General features: G+C 39.3%; 1 protein-coding gene across 2 annotated transcripts; it reads left to right on the top strand.

Moving 5' to 3' along the window:
* The first annotated feature begins 1,929 nt into the window (after window positions 1-1,929).
* Window positions 1,930-18,529, top strand: lin54 (lin-54 DREAM MuvB core complex component). 2 transcript variants are annotated; one of them, XM_044174908.1, is made up of 14 exons: window positions 1,930-2,073; window positions 3,821-4,596; window positions 5,956-6,067; window positions 6,212-6,342; window positions 6,980-7,135; window positions 8,328-8,523; window positions 8,644-8,717; window positions 8,817-9,011; window positions 9,113-9,204; window positions 9,598-9,669; window positions 9,844-9,946; window positions 10,034-10,171; window positions 10,327-10,529; window positions 12,104-18,529. In XM_044174908.1, the coding sequence occupies exons 2-14, from the start codon at window positions 3,841-3,843 to the stop codon at window positions 12,303-12,305; spliced, it is 2,430 nt and encodes an 809-aa protein (XP_044030843.1). In that variant the 5' UTR covers window positions 1,930-2,073; window positions 3,821-3,840; the 3' UTR covers window positions 12,306-18,529. The 2 variants fall into 2 exon arrangements, with proteins under 2 accessions (XP_044030843.1, XP_044030844.1); XM_044174909.1 differs by lacking the exon at window positions 1,930-2,073 and adding an exon at window positions 2,873-3,361.
* Window positions 18,530-20,926: the final 2,397 nt, after the last annotated feature.

Below are 20,926 nucleotides of genomic sequence, written 5' to 3'. Positions count from 1 at the left end.
CTCCCTTGACCTCTGATTTGCTTAATGGCACATGTAAATCTATTGTATCTCTCTGTAGTGCTTCTTCAACCTGTCCACTTGCTCATTTCCCTTCAGACCTACATGTGCAGGAACCCACATAAACTGGACTGAAATACCTTGTTGAATGACTCTGGGATGCACCTGTAACACTTGGAATAAAATATCTTGTCGGCTGGAATTAAAGGATCTCTGACATGGAATCAGAGCAGATTAAAGCATTTCCTGATTTATTTCCTGATCTACCCAATGCAGAGCCAAGAGTACTGCCAGCGTCTCCACTGAGTAGACTCCCGGATAGTTAGATGTACGCTTTACTGTGGTAACTTTCTTTTCTGGAACTGAAAAAGCAGCTCCAGTCGTCTGATATTCTGGATCTTTTGAACCATCTGTATAATTGTGTACATAGTGGTGTGTGTAGTGCTCTCTTACATGAACTGAGAAAGCTGTTAACAAATCAGCGTTCCCTCTCTCTGACTCTCCTGCCAGGACTTGCAGGGCTGGGATGGGGATGGACTTAACTGCTCCACAACACTGTCTCAAAGCTTGTGCTTGAATCTTATCAAGCTTTCCCAACAAAGCTTTGGTGGCTGAACCATAGACGATACAACCATAATCAAGCACAGACCGAACCATTGCTGCATAGACTGTTTTTAATGAAGAGAAGTTTGCCCCCCTACTTGGGCACCTCATGATATTAATGACTTTCTGACATTTTTCCATTGTTTTATTAATATGCTCATCCCATGTTAACTTAGAGGCTAAGGGAATTCCTTAGAACCTAAAAACATTCACCCTCTCCAAAGCTTTTCCATACATCAGCAGACTCATGTTAGGGAGGACCCTTTTCCTAGTAAAATACTAAATTAGTTTTCTCAACTGAAAATTTTAATCCCCAATTATATGCCCACTGTTCTGCCTTACTGATTACCTCCTGGATGCGAAGCGTGTCCTGCCTAACAGGGCAAACATGATGCAATATATATTTGTGTTTAATCAAACTAAAATGGTTAGTGGTTAATTAAAAAATGGTTTCTTGGGCTACAGGCAAAATATAATGAACCTGATTCTTGTAGTCTGCCATGTACTTGATGGGTACTTAAAGGCAACAGTATAGGTACACACACGTATTTTTAAGCACAGCATTTCAGACAGTTACACTGTGTGATCTATAATGAGGTTTTTGCATATCCAGAGACGAACGTCACAGGAATCCAATCAAAGTAGCTCTAAATGAAATATGTGCTGGAAACACCATGTCCAAGTGCACAAGTCTAATTTGACATTTGGTTTTAAGTTGCCCTATCCTTGTAGCTAGAGGAGGGGAAAACAAATCTACTGTATTTTGATTAAAATCGTTAAATGAACGTCAATGAAGACATTATCCTTGTTCTATTAAACAACACTGGCCCTGTTCTTATTTGTATTTTTGTACATATTTTTGTCTTTAAATAAAATGTAACTTCACTTGACAAAAGAACCCTGATTTAAAAGATAATCAACAATTTACAAAAGAGATATACTTCTTATTTAAACAGGGTTTCTTCTTTCTCTCCTTCTCATTTGAGTATAATTTGTTTATTTTTTTCCTTTTGCTATTTTAGTAGAGTTTACTTATATATCTTAAGCCACTGAGCTTTTCATTTATTAATTAATTTATTTATTTTAGTAAATTTTGACATCAGCAAATGTACTTTGATCTTCAGAAAGTATAGGCTATTCTTTGTATAATACTGGTGGCCCTAAGTAGTTGTAATTTTTGCAGAGCTTTGTTTAGTTTTATTATGGAATCATTTGCTTTGTAAATTGATTACAAACGTATACTTTTATCTTAATATGCATACATAAATTTGCATTTTTAATCGCTTTTATAAAAACAAAGTGGCGAAGTTGCGCTGCACCTTTAAGCGTGACGTAGGGGTGACGTATGACGCGGAGGGCGTGGTCGACTTGTGAAATGTCAGGGAGGAATGGCGCTCGGCGCGGTATTTTGAACAATCGCCTTTTCCTTTCCTCGTTTTATCTAGGAAACGTTGCCCTGCGTGAATATCTCGGGTAAGCACGACTACGTGTTGGCACGTTATAGGGTTCGCTACACTGCATCCAGTAGAAAGCCGCACACTTAAGAATGTGTTCAATGTTGAGATATAATGTTGTGCTAGCTAGCTCGGGTTAGCAAGCTCAGCAAGTTTGCTAGTACAGTTGTCCTGCCCGCTGGGCTGGCTTGATGAGGCTGGTGATAACAACGATGGTTAAGGGTAGACACCAATGAAGAGCACAGGGATCAGGATATTCTCTGGAACTGATCAATTACAGTACTCTGTGTGATGAGACAAAGTTTTGCGTGTACTAACAGACAATTTGATAACGTGGTGCAAATATCATGTGAACCGTCTGCTATGTTAAGTTAACGTTACTGCGTCCGCAAATTAAAAGTCAAAGCTAACTTAAGTTAGCTGAACACTGAGACGTATTGAGAGCTGTTTTGATTGTAGGACTTACCTGACGTTTGACTAATATATGTCATTTATAACTGGTTAGGCCACGCTAACTTGAATCATAGCCACTAAGCACAGGTTATAAGCGCCATTAGGTAAATCTATAAGTGCAACGGTATTAAGTGCATTGTCGGGCTAAAATGTTCTAATCCAAATGGATATCTCAAGTGACAGGAGGAGTTATTGAAAGCTAGCATTGTTTACGTTCTCAGTCTGCTAAAAGAGTTTATTACTTGCTAGTAGCACACCAGTTGCCAGCGAGAATTATCTTCAGTTCTTGTGTAGCTGTTTTTGTTTTGTGAGGAATTGTTGCGGGTAAGTGGCTTATCTTAATGTAAATAATAGTAAATGCATTCCCTCATTCTCAGTAGCTCACTGTTAGCCGGAGAGCTAACAGAGTTGATGACGAAGTAAAAATGGCGGATCTTTCGAAATCCAACCCCGGCCTGAAATAGTAACGCAGCCAGCAAATAGCTTGTCGCTTTTTCCTCAGTCTTTGCCTCAACTGGGACCACTTCTGTGGATGTTTTTATTATTATTATTTTTTTATACAAATGAGTGCAGCTCAGCACAGTTTCATGTGGGTGCGTGAAAACAATCAGAGCAGTTAGAGAGAGGTGTGTGTGTGTGGTATGGGGGCGGGCAGGGTTCATATGTGCGTTTCGGTGGATTAATGTTGAGTAGAGTGCAGCAGGACAAAGATACGCCTGAGATGATCAGTGCGGCCTAGCTAACCCAGCATCAGCTGTCACCCTGTGTCAAAATTAGTAGGGAGCTCAAGCGTGACTCATGCACACCCCTCAATTAGTTTAATCTCGTCGTGATTACTGATAAAGAATTTACAGGTACCTGCATAAAGTTGTCAAACCTGGCATTTTTGCTGTGGCTATCTCGCTAGCTTTAACTGCCTTGCTTGTTTGTTTGTTTATTCTTCTTGCAAAGCCTTTTGCAAGCAGACTGCATTATTGTCCAATAATGCATGTTATATATTATTAATGTTTGTATGTATGTATGTATGTAGAGCAACACATCAGAAATGAAAATTATATATTTTTGAATTATAAATCTTGTTTATTGTAATTAAATGCAGCAACTTTGCCTGTGATAGGATAGTTTGTGTGCAGCAGGCACCGTGATGCATTTAGTTAAGTACATCCACACTTCTCCAAACTCTGGTTAAAAGAATCACATTTAAATAATTAAAAATAATAAATATTATTTCTTAAAAGCTTCCAGTGGATTTTTAACCACAATTTATATTGTGACAATGAAAAATGATTGCATTGTTCTTTTGGGATTAACAGAGAGCTGAGACTTTGCAAGCATGGATGTGGTGTCACCAGAGGTCAACAGCCTCCTTCCTGATGAGATCATGGATACTGAGGCCATAGAGGACATCCCTCACTCCCAGCCCGACGGCACCACGGTCCAGTCAGAGCCCAGTGGTGACACATCGGTCCCAATGGAAACGGATACACCCATGGCTTCAGAAACTTTGAGCCTCTGTTCAGATGCCACTTCAACAGAACATACTCAGGCTCTGACCACCTCCACCGCTACAGACTCCACGTTCAGCATCAGCTCCGGAAGTCAGCTTCCTATCTCGATTTCCAGTACATCGACACCCCTTCTTACCCTCAAACCATCCATGGCTACTTCCACAGCCACTACCAAAACTACAGATAGTTTGACTGGGACTAGTGTCTCTACAAGTGGGTTACAGAAGCTCACGGCTCCGTTTACCATCTCTGCCGCAAACCATCAGATCATTCTCAACAAGGTGGCCTCATCTCAAGCCACAGAAGCAGCAAAGTCTGCAGGTACTCAACCCCAGGTCATCAAGCAGGAAGGACAAAAGCTGTTGGTTACAGCAATAGGAAAGTCTGGGCAACCTATAGTGCTGCAGTTACCCCACACAGGCAGCAAGCCTGGTGTTTCACAGACTTCAGGAGATACCAAATCTCAAGCTCCACAGTTTAAAGTGGTGACTATTGGTGGAAGGTCGGAGCTGAAGCCAGTGATGGGGAGTGCTGGCAACCAGTTGACCACATTACAGGCCCCGCAGCTGAAGACTGTACAGGTAACATTGATTGTTTTGTGTTACAGTGCAATATTTAAACAAACTGATGTTGACATTATTTGACAGTTTAATATCGTAGCGATTTGATTATTTTCCACATATTAGTGTTAAATGATTGTTGCAAATTTTAGTTTTGGCCAATAAGACATAAACACACTGTTTACAAACTATTTATTAGCTATAAACAATTGTAATAAAAACATGATTTTGCTTTGTTAGATTGGATTTTAGTGTTTTCCATCCATGGATGAGTGTTCAGTGGCCTGTCCAACCAGTAAACCTTAATGTGGGCTTTGATGCTCTAAGCTGACATTAAACATCAGCTGAGAACAGACTACTGTCTCAGCAGTACAGAACACATGTAGCTTTACTGCGTTAGCTCTCGAGCTGGGTGGGTAGATAGAGTCAAACTGCTTCTGCCTGACTTTTTTCTCAAAGTACTGTTTGGTATGGTGGTCGACAAGGGCAAACGCACTGCAACTTAAGAAAACACATGCAAATAAACAAAACACAAGCAAATTAGGAAAACATCTTCATTAATTTGACAGCACACGCGCAGCATTTAGAAAACACGCTGCTGCCACACGTGTTGTGTGTATTTGCTGCGCGTTTATGTATTTGGTTGTGTGTATTTGCAGCACGTTTGTGTATTAGCAGTGTGTTTTCTATTTGCATGTGTTTTCTGAAGTTGCAGTGCGTTTGCCCTTGTCGGCCACTGTAGTTTGGTGTTTGAAGAAGAGGTTAGGGCAAAAGACAGGATGATATTCTACTGTGCAGAGCATAAAATCAAAGTTAATACATTAAATAAATTTGAGTTAATAATTAATTTTGTGGGCAAGCACCTGTGCTTGCTAATACCTCAATATTAAAAGATGGGGTATTTGAGACATATACATTTGCTTAGATATCATAAATCTTCAGTAACCATCAGGCAGTCGTTGCTGTATTACCACGAACACTAGTGCTGATACAATCCAGTGTATTGTGGATCAGGTATTGGCCAGATGTGACCGATTTACATTACATATTATTTCTTAGTCACTTAGTCATATCATTAAAATCTGTACAAGCTTAAAAATCTTTGTATATAAACGTCTCCCTTTATAGTTAAGAAGTGAAGTATAGTTACAACCTCGTGTTACCTTACACATTGAAGAATGATCCCAATAATTTCCACTCCGAGGTATACATTTTTTAATCAACAAGTTGAGATGAAAACAACAAAACAAGCTAATACTACTACTAGTGGCAGTAATTTAAGATTCAACTAGATGTCACTTGCAGATAGGAATTATGTTTGAATTAAACATTTCCACTGATGCTAAGTTGTGAATAGAATGATACTGAATATCTCCACAGATTGCTAAGAAAACACAAACATCCTCAGCTGCACCAATCAAGTTCATCATCACAAAAACCGTTAACAGCAAAGGTCTGAGTCCTCAGTCATCAGTATCTCCTGTTATTGCAGGTAAGTTTATTTGCATTATTGTCGTGTGATTATTTTACATTTATACATAGTTTTCTTTAACCTGTAAGTTCAAATGTCAACTCTTGTTCTGTTTCTGCTGTAATTAAGCCAAGTTTTATCAAACCTTGTGCCATGTGTTCATAGGACGGGTCCTGACACAGAATTCCCCAGTGATGCCCCCGAGGACCATTACTCTCTCTGAGCCCCACAACACTAGTATACAAAGTATCTCCGGCAAAAAGATTGCTATTTCACCGCTTAAGACTCCCAGCAAGGTAAAATCTATTCCTCATTTACAGAATAAAATATTCCTTTTCTCTTTCTTTTTTTCCTGTTATGTTGGTGTAGTATTTCCCAACTTATTTTCAGTTTAATTAAATATTGACAAGCTGCAGGTGCCTAGAAATACATCACACTGCAGTTTTCAAATGGTCAAGTTTAAGATGGTTACAACATTTTGACTTGTTTTAGCAGGAAAAGCACAGGTGTCATTAATAACCCTAACGATGTTCCATTTAAGAGTGCCTGTAGGTCATGCCAGTCAGCCAGTATGCACAACACCAGAGCCCTGGAACTGACACACCTACATCATTAATGTTATTATATACACCTGTGTTTGACAAATCAAAACATCCACTGTGAGAAAGGTCCGTTATACTTAAGGCTGCATTTCAGCAGTCTTTACTTTCAGTTTCTGCCGCACATGCAGCGTGAATTCTTGTTTGTCTGAGAACTCTCTTGGCAGTAACCTCCAGCTTCATGCATTACAACACAATTTAAGCATGTTGTTTGTTGATATGTGTTGGGCAAACATTAATATTATGTGAGAATATTAATATGAGATATCATATCTATCAGGTGTTTGGTCAGTTGGACTGATCATACTGCACTGTCCTTGTTTGTCTCTGCCAGGTGACTGTGGTATCTGTGGCTTCCCCGACCTCCAATGCCTCTCAGAAGTCAGTGGCGCTGCCTGTCAATGTAGCACTTGGCCAGCAGATCCTCACAGTCCAACAGTCCACATCTGCATCTCCAGTCAAGGTGGCCACCAACCAAACCACAACACAGGTAAGATCAAAGCATAGAGCTGGTTTTTGTCAGCCGGAGTGTGCTCTGGACTTAAAACAGATGATTTGTTCTAAATCAACAATAAAGTGCGTGAGGATACCTTTTTTTTTTTTTTTTTTGTTAACTTGACAAACTTCTCCTGCTGCTGCACTACTAAAGCCATGGTCACCTCTAATGTAGAAAAGACAGCACACAGTGCTTGAAGTTTACCGCAAAATGCGCAGTGTGTCAATATGAAAGGAGTGGCACATTAAAACGCCTTGTTTACCTTGATCACAAGTTGGAAGTAGGGCTGTAACTAACAAGTAACTTTTTTTCATTATCGATTAATCTGTCCTTTATTTTCTCAAGTAATCAATTAATTTGGTCTAAAATTTTTTTTTTTTTTTTTTAAAAGTCAAAAAATGGTGAAGACTGTCTTCATATTACTTGTTTTGTCCAACCAATTGTCCAAAACCTATAGATATTTAGTTTACTGAAGCAGCAAATCCTCACAACTGAGATCCAGCTGAGAGCTGGATCCAGAGTCTGCCTTAAAACTTAGACAGAAAAAGTTTCTGTTGATAGACTTATCGATTTAATTAAACTCGTCTTAACAGCCGTAAACCCCCGTCTCCTGCTCCTAAGCAGGGCCTTTATACTGTGGGTCAGCACTAGATAGAGCAGCGTGCCACACCGTGGCTAATATTAAACGATACAGCTTGCACAGTAAAGCAGCATAACGAACAACAGGTTCATCAGTTTGTTTGTAGCCATAAAGTTAGTTTTCACTTGTGGGTCTTCTCACACCACTGACAGTTGTCTGTTTGCTGCAATGTGTAAAAGGGTTTATTACTTTTGTTTTTATTTTGATAAAAAGATTTTATTAATGAAAGACAGTTGGTCCTCCTACCACATTTTGCACTTTGCACTCATAGTTGCAGGAGGCAGTTCACTGAGCCAGGATCTGTTGGAGAAGAAGTTTTGTGTTCGTGTTTTGTTTTTTTTTTGTTTTTTTTATGGCCAGCAACTAAAAGCTTTCTGCTTATGGGAACAGTTAGGCTTGATTTAAGTGTAAATCTGTCACAGCATACCTTGAAGTTGTAAGATTTAACTTGACTCATACTATCATTGATTTTTCATGCAAAGTTGGTTTATCCTTCGGTCATTCGTACTTAAAGCTGTGTGTCCTGTTGTATCTGAACATTTTCAGAATATTAAACCAGTGCAGGCTGTGGGAGGAGTCGGTGGCTCCCAGTTCAAGACCATCATCCCACTGGCCACCCAGCCGAATGTGCAGCAGATTCAGGTGCCAGGTAGCAGGTTCCACTACGTCCGCCTCGTCACAGCAACGACAGCTAGCAGCACGGGACAGCCCAGTGGTCCCAGTACCAGCTCTATACAGACAGGTAAACAGACCTTTTGATATTTGTTTTCCTCATAACAAACCCAGATGGCACTTAATGTTATTTAGCAAGGCACACGTGGAAGCTCTTCTGTGGCAACTTATGATGCTTAATGTCCCACAGCTAAACCTATGGTGGTCAGTACAGGAGCAGTCAGGATGTCTGTCCCGATCGTCCCAGCACAGACCATCAAACAGGTAACTTTGGTTTTCTGTAAATGCTGTTTTTGTTTACTCAAACAGCTTTCTGTGAAATGTCTCTTGAGCAGCTGCATTCATGGATTGTATTCCCTGTAGGTGGCACCTAAGCCCTTGACGTCAGCAGCAGTAGTAACCTCCACTCAGACCCAGCAACGCCTGATCATGCCTGCAACTCCACTACCCCAGATCCAGCCCAACTTCACCAACCTCCCTCCAGGCACCGTTCTGGCACCAGCTCCGGGAGGAGGGAATGTGGGCTATGCAGTCGTTCCAGCACAATACGTCACACAGGTTAGGGGTGTTTTTAAAAAAAAAATATATATATATATAATAAATAAATAATCGATATTCAGATGTTGAGCATTTTCTGTTGTTATCTGCCTCTCCTGTAGCTCCAGCAGTCACCATTTGTGACCCTCGCCAGCAGCTCTGGTTTCCCTGCATCCACTGCGATCCAAACTCAGGCCAGATTGCCAATCAATGGGTAAGAAGGGACATGAAGGCAGTTCTTATTTGATGTGAGACAGACCAACTAAATAATTTATCTTCTGTTTAAAACAGTGTTTACCAGACAAGAAAATATTGCATTGATAACTTTTTTGTTGTTGTTGTGTTTAATTTTTTGTCAAATGAAAACTAGGTGAGGAACAGTTAACTAAAATAGAAATTGGGGCTTAATGGATAAATTAAGCTTGCCTACTTGAAAAACATGCTAAAAATCTGGCCTTCCTAATCTCTGTGACAGTCTTTTAATAGATACTATTTATATACATACTATTTTAAAATGAAGACTGCATAATTTTTTAAACGGTACTAATTAATTGGTTGAATGTGCTTTGATTTAATTTTAACTTAAGTAATATTCATCGGCTCACAGCTTGCCAACAGCAGAAACGACGTCAAGACCGAGGAAACCGTGCAACTGCACCAAGTCACAGTGTCTCAAACTGTAAGTATGACTGGTTTTCAAGTGTTTGACAAAAGTGTGAAGATATAGCCTGACGTGTTCAATATACTGTGTGTGTAACTGAATTAACTACTTTTTGGGAAGCACTAAGATATGCTGCTAACTCTGTGATATTCAGGCTGTTTTGTTTAGTAGAGCTGTTTTTTCTTCCCTTAGATACTGTGACTGCTTTGCAAATGGAGAGTTCTGCAATAATTGTAACTGCAATAACTGCTTCAACAACCTGGAACATGAAACGGAACGTCTCAAAGCTATAAAGGTACGGTGGAGGTTTGTGAGTTGTGTTATTGGACTGAGTTGCTTCCTGTCAGACCGATGGATGAAGGTGAAAATGTGTTTTTCACAGACGTGTCTGGACCGGAACCCAGAGGCCTTCAAACCTAAAATTGGTAAAGGCAAAGAGGGAGAGTCGGACCGTCGACACAGCAAAGGCTGCAACTGCAAGCGATCGGGCTGCCTGAAGAACTACTGCGAGTGCTACGAGGTGGTTTTCCCTTTTTATAATACTGCATTGTTTGCAAGAGCTGTTTTAATGTTTGTCGCTTTCACTTCATATTGACTAAACAAGACTGTTGTTTACATTTGTATATTTCATTCATTCATTCATTCATTCATTCATTCATTCATTTCACCTCAAAGGCGAAGATCATGTGCTCGTCCATTTGTAAGTGCATCGGCTGCAAGAACTTTGAGGAGAGCCCAGAGAGGAAGACACTAATGCACTTGGCTGATGCAGCAGAAGTGAGAGTACAACAGCAGACTGCAGCTAAGACCAAGCTGTCTTCACAGATCTCAGACCTGCTCATGCGGACAACACCTGTTATTTCAAGTGGAAGTGGGAGGTACTGAACACTTTTCTCTATAACAACAATAAGGAATAAGCATTTGCATTGTTGTTATAACAGAGTTGTTTATGATTTTTTTTTTTTTTTTTTTCCCCTTGTGCCCTTTTTTTATCATTTAAAGCAACTAAATCTACTAGCAATCTACTGTTACCCACTGTAAGTTGGTCACAAACTTGCAGGTCAAACATTAATACAGTCATAAAAGCAAGATCCAAAAGAAGAAAAATGTAAAATGGATAAAACAATGCAACTAATCTTAATACAACACAACCAAATCAATAAATGATTCAACAAAATGAAGGCAAAAGAGTGTGCCACACAAAAAAATGACAGGTAATGATAACAACAATACAACTACATTTAAGTACACAACCATCCATAAGATTCAAGAAAACTACATCAAATAGAAAAACATAAAAAGTGTATGCACTTTTGATTCACTAATTGTTTGGTAACTTGTTTCATTCAGCCCTGTATATAACCGTATAAATGTTAGTCTTGGGTCTAGGGATAACTAATTGTTTATCCACATACCGAGTGGAATATGTATGTGTTTAACCAGAGTCCTCCAATAGAGCTGAAAAAGATTCAGGTATACCTGAAAATATAGCTTTCCTCATGAAAACAAGCAGACTGAAATGTAACCTGGCTTCAACTGAGAACCCTGTTATGCATATCAATAACACTAGCACGGTATGAAAAACGGAGAACAAGTCTAGCAGCCTTATTTTGAGCTAACTGAAGTTTATCGAGATCCTTTTTATTAGCAGCGGACCATATGACTAAAAAATACTCAAGATGACACAGCATCCCATTTGAGTTTGCAAGCCTGGTGACGGCTTCACAATAAAAGTCACCACGACACGTTTCGACAGTTGAATGCTTTTAATGTGAAGCAGCAGTAGGTAATGTTGGGTTAGCATTAGCAGTCAATTAATACAGCTCTGATACAGCTGTAGGAGAATAAACAGAGGCTGATAGCAATAGGATAAAGTTACAAACATTAACGCTGGATTACAATCCAGTGTGGGAATGACAAAACAAATTACTCTGCTACTAACAAAAAATCATTGTATTATTATTATTATTATTATTATTATTATTTATTATTATTATTATTATAATAGCTAAAGTTGTTCATGATGAGCATTTTATCTACCTTAGGCCCTTTTATCATTTAAAGTGAGAAGTTTCTTTGAAACACTGACCTGCAGCTCTCTATTACAGACTTGATGAATTTTTTTTTACCTAATTGTAGTTTTTGAGTATTAATGTATGAAATCAAAATTAACAAAGAGGTAATTCCTAAATGTAAATACTTTTAATGTCTATTGCTGAAACAATGCCGACCGTACATAGTATCAAAATAGGTGTGATTTAATGAAAGTCTTGAGGATTATAAGTCAGTCTCTAAGTCATTTGATGAATTTCCGAGTTTAGTTAAGTCTGTGTGTAACATGACCGTAACTCAAGTGACAACTTGTCACCACCTCTGCCAACAGTTAAGAGTTGCTGATAACACAAATGATGATGTATATTCTCACGAAGGCCTTGTTTTCCTTTCCCTGCAGGCTGCCATATACGTTTGTAACGAAGGAGGTGCTTGAAGCGACGTGTGAGTGTCTGCTGGAACAGGCCAAAAAGGCGGAACAGACTCATCAACCTCAGGCCGAAGCAGAGAGGATGATCCTGGAGGAGTTCGGACACTGCCTCATGAGGATAATCAACTCCGCGGGGAAAGCCAAAGCAGACTGTGCCTCCATCAACTTCTAGGCCAAGCACTCTGGCTCTCCCCACCCTCTAACCCGCCCCAGCCATGGGGGCCGAGAGGCATGGATTACTCTGCGCTCTGTCTCGGACCCCTGGGGGTTTCGCTCCTGCGGGGAAACAGGTTGTCTCGCTCATCGAAAGGCAGAACAATGGCCTGAAAGTAGATTCCCCTGCCTTGGGCAAGCTAAGTCCAGCTGGAATAATAAACATGGAACAGACGTTTGCACTGTTCGCCTACTCGAACGGAAGGACAAACGAACAAACTGCCTCTAATGGACCTTCAAAACTGTTCTCACACTTGTTCGCCTGGCTGTGATGGACAGAAGTGACTCTGAGCAAGGTGGTGCTGAACAGGAATTAAATTGATTCTTCACTTTATTTTCCCTACAAGACCCTCACATCTGTTTTCTCCAAACTTTTGTTCTTCTATTTTATTCTATTTTCCTTTTTTGTCTTCTGAAAAAGAAATGCTTGTAATTTTTACGTAATCATTTGTGCTTACAGTAGACAAACATGTATCTTTTGATATTTATTTTGACAAGTATTTGTAATCATTGTGAGCGCTAATCTTGTGTGGCTTATAGTGCTGCAAATTATTAATTAATAACCAAGGCTAGGCTAAATTGTTTAAATGAAAATGAGTAGAGGCAATCTTAGGTTTTACCCTAAAGGGAGTTGTAAGATGAATGTGCACACACAATAAATTATGCACACGCATACAGCAATGCTCAGAATAGTTGGAACATGGCTAGATTGGCGGAGGTACACGTTTCTTCTGGTGCTGCTTTCTGTCTTGTTAGTCACATGCTTACTGTACATTAAAAACACCATGAATGGAGGCGGGGGGGAATTAAAACCTATGACTTGTTAAATGATGTTCCTAACTAGAGGCGAGCAGGTTCAAGGAACACATGAACAAAGAGCAAATTACAGTTACCTGATCCGTCCGAGGCTGGTCCGAGGGGCACAAACGAAGAGCAAATAAGGGAGCTAACATCCATTTTGCGTTTCACAGCAAGTAAAGCACAGGTGTAATTAAAGACATTAAAAATGGCTGCATTTCATTTACTTTTGCATGTTCCAAGGTCCTGATATTGTGTTTGCTGGCTCACTGGTATAACTAAGACGTCAGTATACTCAGAAGTGCTTTGTGGACAATCGAATAGCTTCCCTCACACCTTTCCGACATCGGATTAAGGTGCCGACAATTTCTGTAACTTTCCAAAGCTCACAATCTGACGTTCACCCTGTGATTGGCCAGCTGTGTGGACGTGAGGAAAGGAGCCACAGTTTGAACTAATTACACAACTATTTCTGTCACTCTTCATGTGAACAACCAAGTGCGACACTATGAATGTCTTCCAGGGGAGTCTGAAAATATGCGCCGTTATTCCCGCATTTAAACAATATCACGTCTCCTGTTTTATACAGTCTATGGTCTCCCCCCTTGTAAGACAGCTGGCTTTTCAGTCTGCCTTCCTCTGTGGCCTTTCAGACAACTATAAAGACTTTTGCTCTCCAACAAATCATACGAACTAGCTCTTTTCTAGTATAACGTGGCCCTTACTGGGGAAACTAAAAGGCCTTGAAAACCTATTTTCTCAATTGGCTTCTTACTGTGAGTAATGGGGTCCCACATGAACACAAAAAGTTTTGTCACTAAAGTTACAGCAGTTTTGGTTGTTTCACATGAGAGATTTATGTATTTGTGGGGGAGTTTTGTCAGTGCTCTTCTCACAGGTTTGAAGTGGGTGAGGCTCAGTTGGAAAAAGGTAAAATCACATATTTCCATGCACCAAATCAGAGTTTAGCACATTTCAGGTTTTTTTGCACCCACACAGTCCTGATGAAGCGGGTTAGCTTTTGACTTTTTTATTATTTATTAAGAGTTTGTTTCTTATTTAGTTATGAATATTTAATGTGAATACTTAAAGTCCCTGAAAACTTGGCTTCTTCAGTCTTTGTAACATTAAATATTCATGACAACAAAGTTAAACTTTTTTTTTTAAGTACTTCAATAATCAATCATTTTTAGTCATTTTTCAAGCACAAATTCCAGCTGTTTAAAGCTGAAATAATAAATTAAGGAACTGAATATTTTGGGGTTTGGGACTGCTGATAAAACATTTGAATCATCATCTTGGGATTTTTTATTCATATCATTTACACTCGAAACCTCAACTAATCTGCTTCAGGTGGTTTGTCAATCAAATGTGGTTTCATCACATTTCATTGACACTGGCCAAATAAGGCTCAAATTAATATGTTGCTGAATCCTGATTGGTGCACTGTATGTGTCAAAAAGTACATGACATCACCTTTTTCCAACCGAGTCAAACCAGTGAGAAGAGCTGAGACAGAACATAGATATCTATGTTCGTGTAAGACCCCTTTGCTCATAGTAAGAAGCTGATTGGGAAAATAAATGTACAGGGCCTTTTAAGGTTTATAACCAAGTTTTCAGGGGCTTTAAATACAACAGAGCCATCGTTAATGTTATTAGTTTCATCTGTGCTTTTCCTTCTGTGACAAGTCCGAATATCTGCTGATTAAAAATGTCTTCACAGTTGACAAATATTCTAAACTTCTACTTAAAACTTCCCAAACTTTGACAGTGACTGAATTTCATCTTCCAGATGTCTTTGTAGGTTGGATGCTGTGAGTTTTGTTTAGTCCACCTGATCTGCTGATGTTCTTCATCCATACTACATACTAATTCCATACAGTGTGTACTACATACTAATTGACATTGTATACTGTTTTAGCAGTTACTATACAAAAAGATCAACATATTTCACCATTTTATACTAACAGGAAGTCACAGCTAGACATCAAAATGTTTTTCCTAAGATATAATACTTATTTACACAACTCACAATTTGTTTTAGTTGTTTACAGCTGTGAGCAGCTCCTCCTTTTCCTTTGTGCATTTTATTGTAGGATAGTATCCACCAACAGCTCACTCAAAAATCGAGTGTATTTAGTCTGAATACTGTCTGCTTTGAGTAAACTTAATTTTGTCACACTACAAACTACAAACCTGCTTAGAATCAGTATGGATTTGGGACGAGGTGAAAGTATCTTGTGTCCATGCATGTGGGTGAGGCGATAAAAAGTCCTTCTGAAAGTTTAACCCTATTCTATTCATCAACAGTTGGTGGCGATAACGTGCCAAGAAATTTAGCAATGCGCCACCAAAGGCAGTGAAGAAGCCTGTTAGGAAGTAAATATGGATGTAAACAATGTAGGTTTCAAATTCTTCCAAAAATCGTCTCTGCAAATGTTTAATGAGGGAGCAACTGCATTCAACACGTTTAGTAGGTCTCAAGGATACAAATAATGTGTTTTGCTCAGAAATGTTGAATGTAAAGTGGCCACTTTATTAGGTACACCTGTACAATCTAATGCAATCCAATACTGTTCTGGCATAAAGTCTTCTTTTATGATGCCTATAATGTTCAGTTTTTATTAACACTGTTATAGAAGTTAATTATAAATTCTATGTATTAGCATTGACGTTATAGTTAGTGTTTGTGTTGTAATGGACTGCATTATATTCAGAGGGTTTTAACTCGACTCGACAATAAACATTTAATTGAATTTACGCCTTTTTGACAATGTTACCAAAAACTGAACATTAGACTTTGTAAAGGTAGAATTTATGGCAGAGCTTTTGCATTGAATTGCAATAGATTGTACAGGTGTACCTAATAAAGTGGCCACTGAGTGTAACTGTGTTTACTCCACAGGGTACCTTTTTAATGTAGGACTGGAGCACAGCACACAGCAGCATGCGTGTGGGATTTTAGATCTAAATAGAGACCACTTGTTCATTGTTTGTTCGTTTTTGTGCACATTATCACTCCCTATATGACTCACCGCTTTGAGTATCACTGAAATTAATTAACTCACTTTTTGCTCACTTGCTTGCTTATGAACCAGTGTAACTGAAATTATTCACATCCAAAAGAAGTATGCAAAACGTCACTAGAACAAAGCTCTCTGAGGAGAACATATGATTTTTTTTAATGATCTACGAATGCTACATGAAGGTTGGACAAACATTTTTGAATCCTAACTGAATTTTACAGTTGGAATATGCAAAATAATTCAAAAAAGGCACAATCACCCCATTAAGACCCCTTTTTTGTAATAATGTTCACCAATGAAGTTCACGTCTTTCACACAAATGAATTCATTTTGAGTGCCCTTAATAGTACTTCAAAAGATATAAACCAGCCATGCCACCTCTTCAGCAAGACATTTAAAAACCAGATGAGTGTCCGCTGTGGAGTTAGCTGCTGTTGGCTGCTTTTCTTCATTGTGGCTGTAGCTGAATGAAACGTTTCACCTGCCCTTCCAACCTGACTTTTAAATAGTAATTAAACGACATAATGTTTTTTTAAAGCTGAAAATGTGTCTGTATGCCTTAAATGTAATGAAACGTTATTTATTATTTCACCATTTATTTAGCCAAATGGCAAATGTACTGCCACAAAAGAGTTGAGGTAGCTCTAATCAATATCTTTTGTAATGTATCAAATGACACTGTGCAAACAATGTGAAAAAGATCTGCTGCAGGGTTAATATAGTCAGCTGGGCCGAAGGTTTTGCATCAAATGAGATTTGCTGTAATTCCCTGATTCAAAACTAGTTTGTGGAATATACTGAAGTTAAGAAGGTTGTTCAAAATATTCTAACTGGCATTATAAGGTGTATTTTTAACAAGACAGAGAGTCTACAGCCATGCTAGCAGCTCTGTGAGGCTGTACTTTGAGCTAAATGCTAACATGCTGATGCGTAGCAGATATAATGTTTAGTTCGGCGTGTTAGCATGCTATCATTTAATGCTAATCAGCTGTAAACACAAAGTGCAGCTGAGGCTTATGGGAGTGTCATTAGTTTTGCAGGTATTTGGTCATACACCGAAGTGTTGGAAAAAGAACATTTCGACCTCACGATGGCGCTAGATGAAAAGTCAAAGGATCACTAAAGCCATACGGATTCATCCTCTGGGGACCATGATTGTTTGTACGAAATTTCATGGCAATCCATTCAATAGTTGTTGAGATATTAGACCAACACTGCCATCCTTAGAGCCACGCTGCTCGCAGCACTTCCTGTCTCTAAGAGTCAACTAAATCCTGGTCTCAGCTGCACCTTACTGATTCACAGAGGCAACCACATCACCCTCAAAAGAGCTCTCATACAACTCATCACACACAGCTCCACGGTAGCATTGCACAAAGTTCAAGTGCCATTATGGCAAAATGTCTGTTTTCTGAAGCATTTTTGATCACATTTACTCGTGTGAGCTTTTGTAAAATTGACAAACATTTATCTTAACTTAAACTTCTATCTAAACTTCTAAAAACTTTCTAAACAAATAAATCATACTCTCCAGCTCTGTGCAAATGTTTACACCATGTACTTGTACAATATTCTGTTATACTGAGCTCAGGAAACCACCTACTGAAAATGTTGACCCTTTGTTTTTCTCACTTTTGCTCCTCCACTGCATCTTGAATGCATGGCCTAGTTCCACTTCCCCTTAATGAAGAAAACGTATTTGCTTACTGCCATTCTAGCAGTCATCTCATGCTTTATGATGTCTCAGTTTTGTTTTGTGATATTGTTTGTGATTTCAAACCATACCATCTGTTGTCAGTAGACTTATGAGGTCAAGAAATGTGGTATTATGATAACTCTAGTTCAGTTCAGTCTAGTTCAAAACAAAGGATCATACTTTGTTATATCTCAAATAACAAACTGCAATTGTGATTGAAATTGGGAATGCAATTCAAATATGAAAATGTATATGTTAGTCTACAGTAGTTTGTCCGTTATTCAGAAAGTGGAAGGCTTCATTGAATGTATATAATTCTGTGAGAAAGGCTATGCGCATGCACAGTCTTCTTCACAAATTAGAGAAGCCAAGACTGAGCCAAAACTGAATAAAGCAGAAGAAGAAGAAGACAAGATGGAGATAGTCACCCACCAAAAGGGTTGCAGGCCAGCTGGGAAAGAGAGAGAGCACAAAAATGAAGTTTTGACTGGACAGGAGATGCAGCAGCAAGAGACTTGGGAATACATGAAAAAGAGTTTTGTCCAACTGTAATATGGTCTGTAATCCCTGTGTGGATACAAGAAAATGTGATAGAAATGAGACTACTTCAAATCAAGGCAAGAAATAAAAGTGCAGATCTGGTGAGTGAGTTTTATGAGCATGAGGAAGTATAAAGACTATGTGCATGTTTTTACAGATGGATCAAAGGATACAGTATCAGGAAACACCGGTTCTGCAGTTGTTTCCAGTCATAGAAGTGAGATATGCAGACGGTTGTTGAGCTGTATGCCATATTAATGGCTCTAGAATGGGTTGAACAAAACAAACCTAACAAGGTCTTAGTCTGTAGTGATTCAGTCTCTGCTCTGTACAGCCTCAGATCAGGTATATCAAGTAATATAAGTACATACAAGAATAAGCAAACAAGGCACTGAGGTCATATTCATCTGGGCTCCTGCTCATATAGACATTACGGGTAATGATCATTGTTATGCAGATGACACACAGTTGTACCTCCCTGTCAAGCCCACTGACCTTAGTACGCTGAATAAAATTGGATGTCGATAAATTTTCTTCAGCTCAAATAAAACAGAAATCCTTGTTATTGGGCCCCAACACATCACTAAACAAATACTGGCATCTACTGGTAACCTGTCACAACATATCGAGCCTGTTGCAAGAAATCTTGGTGTCCTGTTTGTTAGCAATTTATGTTTTGAGCAACATATCACTACGCTTGTCCAATCATGTTTTTATCACCTCAGAAACATTGCAAAAATCCGATCTATTCTAAATCTTAGTGATGCAGAAACTGTTGTACATGCTTTTATCTCCTCATGCCTCGATTGTTGTTACAGCCTGTTCACTTGTCTTAATCAAAAAACATTGAAACGGCTGCAGACTGTACAAAACTCAGCTGCTCAGCTGTAAACCAGGACCGAGAGGTTCGACCACGTCACACCTGTTTTAGCCTCTTTACATCGGCTCCCTGTTTGTTTTAGGATTGATTTTAAGATCTTGTTGATTACTTTTAAGGCTCTTCGTGGCCTGGCTCCAGATTATATCTTAGACCTTGTAATCCCTTATGAACCTTCACGTAGTTTGAGATCTTCGGGCAGGGGTCTCCTGTCTGTTCCTGAGTCCAGGATGGAAACTAAGGGGGACAGAGCTTTTGCCATCAGGGCCCCGAGGCTCTGGAACAACCAGCCCGAAGAAATGAGGTTGTCTGAGTCAGTGTCTTCTTTTAAGTCTCTTCTCAAAAGGCATTTTTATCGGAAAGCAGATCCTGATTTTACCTGAACTGGCTGTTTATATTATTGTTTTTTATGTATTTTATCATTCACTGTGGTCTTTTATTTCTCTCTCTGTGAAGCACTTTTACTTTGTTTTGATAAGTGCTCAATAGATAAAGTTTTATTATTTATCATTATTATTAATGACAAATTAGCCAAACAAGCTGTGAAAAAAGGAAACATAGACACACGTATTAGTCTAAATCAGAAGGAAAGGGCAGTGTGCGAAAGCAAATCAACTGGGATCGAGAGATAAACATTTCTATTCCATTCAAAGCAGGGTTGGTGTTGTAAGAAGTAGGGCAGGAAATAGAAAAGAGGAGACAGTCATGACTAGGCAGCAGGAGTAAAGAGCATATTGGAAAATGTGGTGGAAGTGGATGAGGTAGAAGATGCTTCATCAGCTTCCTGATAAGAACAGGACTCGTGAGGAAAATCTGAATGGATACTGTAGGAGTTAGCTTACTCCAAAAGATGGCAGTAGTGCATTAAAACCCAAAGAAGAAGAAGTAGTAATAGAAGTAGTAATGGTTGGATGGCAGAAATGGAGTCAGAGGAGGAATCGGAGCGCAAAATTGGAAAAGGAGGACTCAAGAGGATTTGAAAATAAAAAGAAAAGGAAGAAGAACAATTCAAGTGAATCCAGTCAGACAATGAAGAAAGAGGAGACGTATCTTGTCGGGATGGAAGCTGTGACACAAACAGACGGCATTTTCAAGGATCCACATGAGGTCGGAAAGTTTGTAGGAGGAAGGCTTAGAGATGTAAGATCGGTCAGAATAACAGGAAGTGGGAAGGTTATCACTGACTGTGAATCAAAGCGTGAGAGAGACAGAGCCCTGAAGATTTGTGCATTTAGAGATCACAGCAGTGTGAACTGCTTCCTGCTTGGATCAGAAGTGAAGAAGAAGAGAGTAGTAAGCGGCCGAGTCATGTCAGGAGGTTGAAGATGTGTGTGAGGCAAGAAGGCTGACAAGATTCAGAAAAGGGGAGAAGGAGGACAGTAGTTCGGTGTGTTTGACGTTTGAGGGGGGAATTGCCACAAAGAGTGGATCTAGATTATGTGTGTTACAGGCTGAGGCCGTATGAGAGAGCTCCTCTCAGGTGTTTCTGCTGTCAGGAATAGGACGTGTTTCTGCAGGATGTAGAGGAGGCAGGAGATGTGGGAAGGATGACTGTAATGTAGAGGAGTGCAAAGGGGAGAAAGAGCAAGCAAAGTGCCTGCACTGCGAGGGAAATCACCATATGGGATCATGACAGTGTCC

The sequence above is a fragment of the Siniperca chuatsi genome, linkage group LG18 (genome assembly GCF_020085105.1).
Source record: "Siniperca chuatsi isolate FFG_IHB_CAS linkage group LG18, ASM2008510v1, whole genome shotgun sequence".
In the NCBI taxonomy this organism is placed as follows: Eukaryota; Metazoa; Chordata; class Actinopteri; order Centrarchiformes; family Sinipercidae; genus Siniperca; species Siniperca chuatsi.
This window is presented reverse-complemented; position numbering and strand designations above follow the sequence as displayed.

Excerpts from the sequence above, each read along its gene's own strand:
- lin54 (XM_044174908.1), top strand. The coding sequence starts at position 3,841 with ATGGATGTGGTGTCACCAGAGGTCAACAGCCTCCTTCCTGATGAGATC. Across the intron at positions 8,718-8,816 it reads CAGCACAGACCATCAAACAG|GTGGCACCTAAGCCCTTGAC; the intron begins GTAACTTTGGTT and ends TATTCCCTGTAG. Across the intron at positions 10,530-12,103 it reads ATTTCAAGTGGAAGTGGGAG|GCTGCCATATACGTTTGTAA; the intron begins GTACTGAACACT and ends CTTTCCCTGCAG.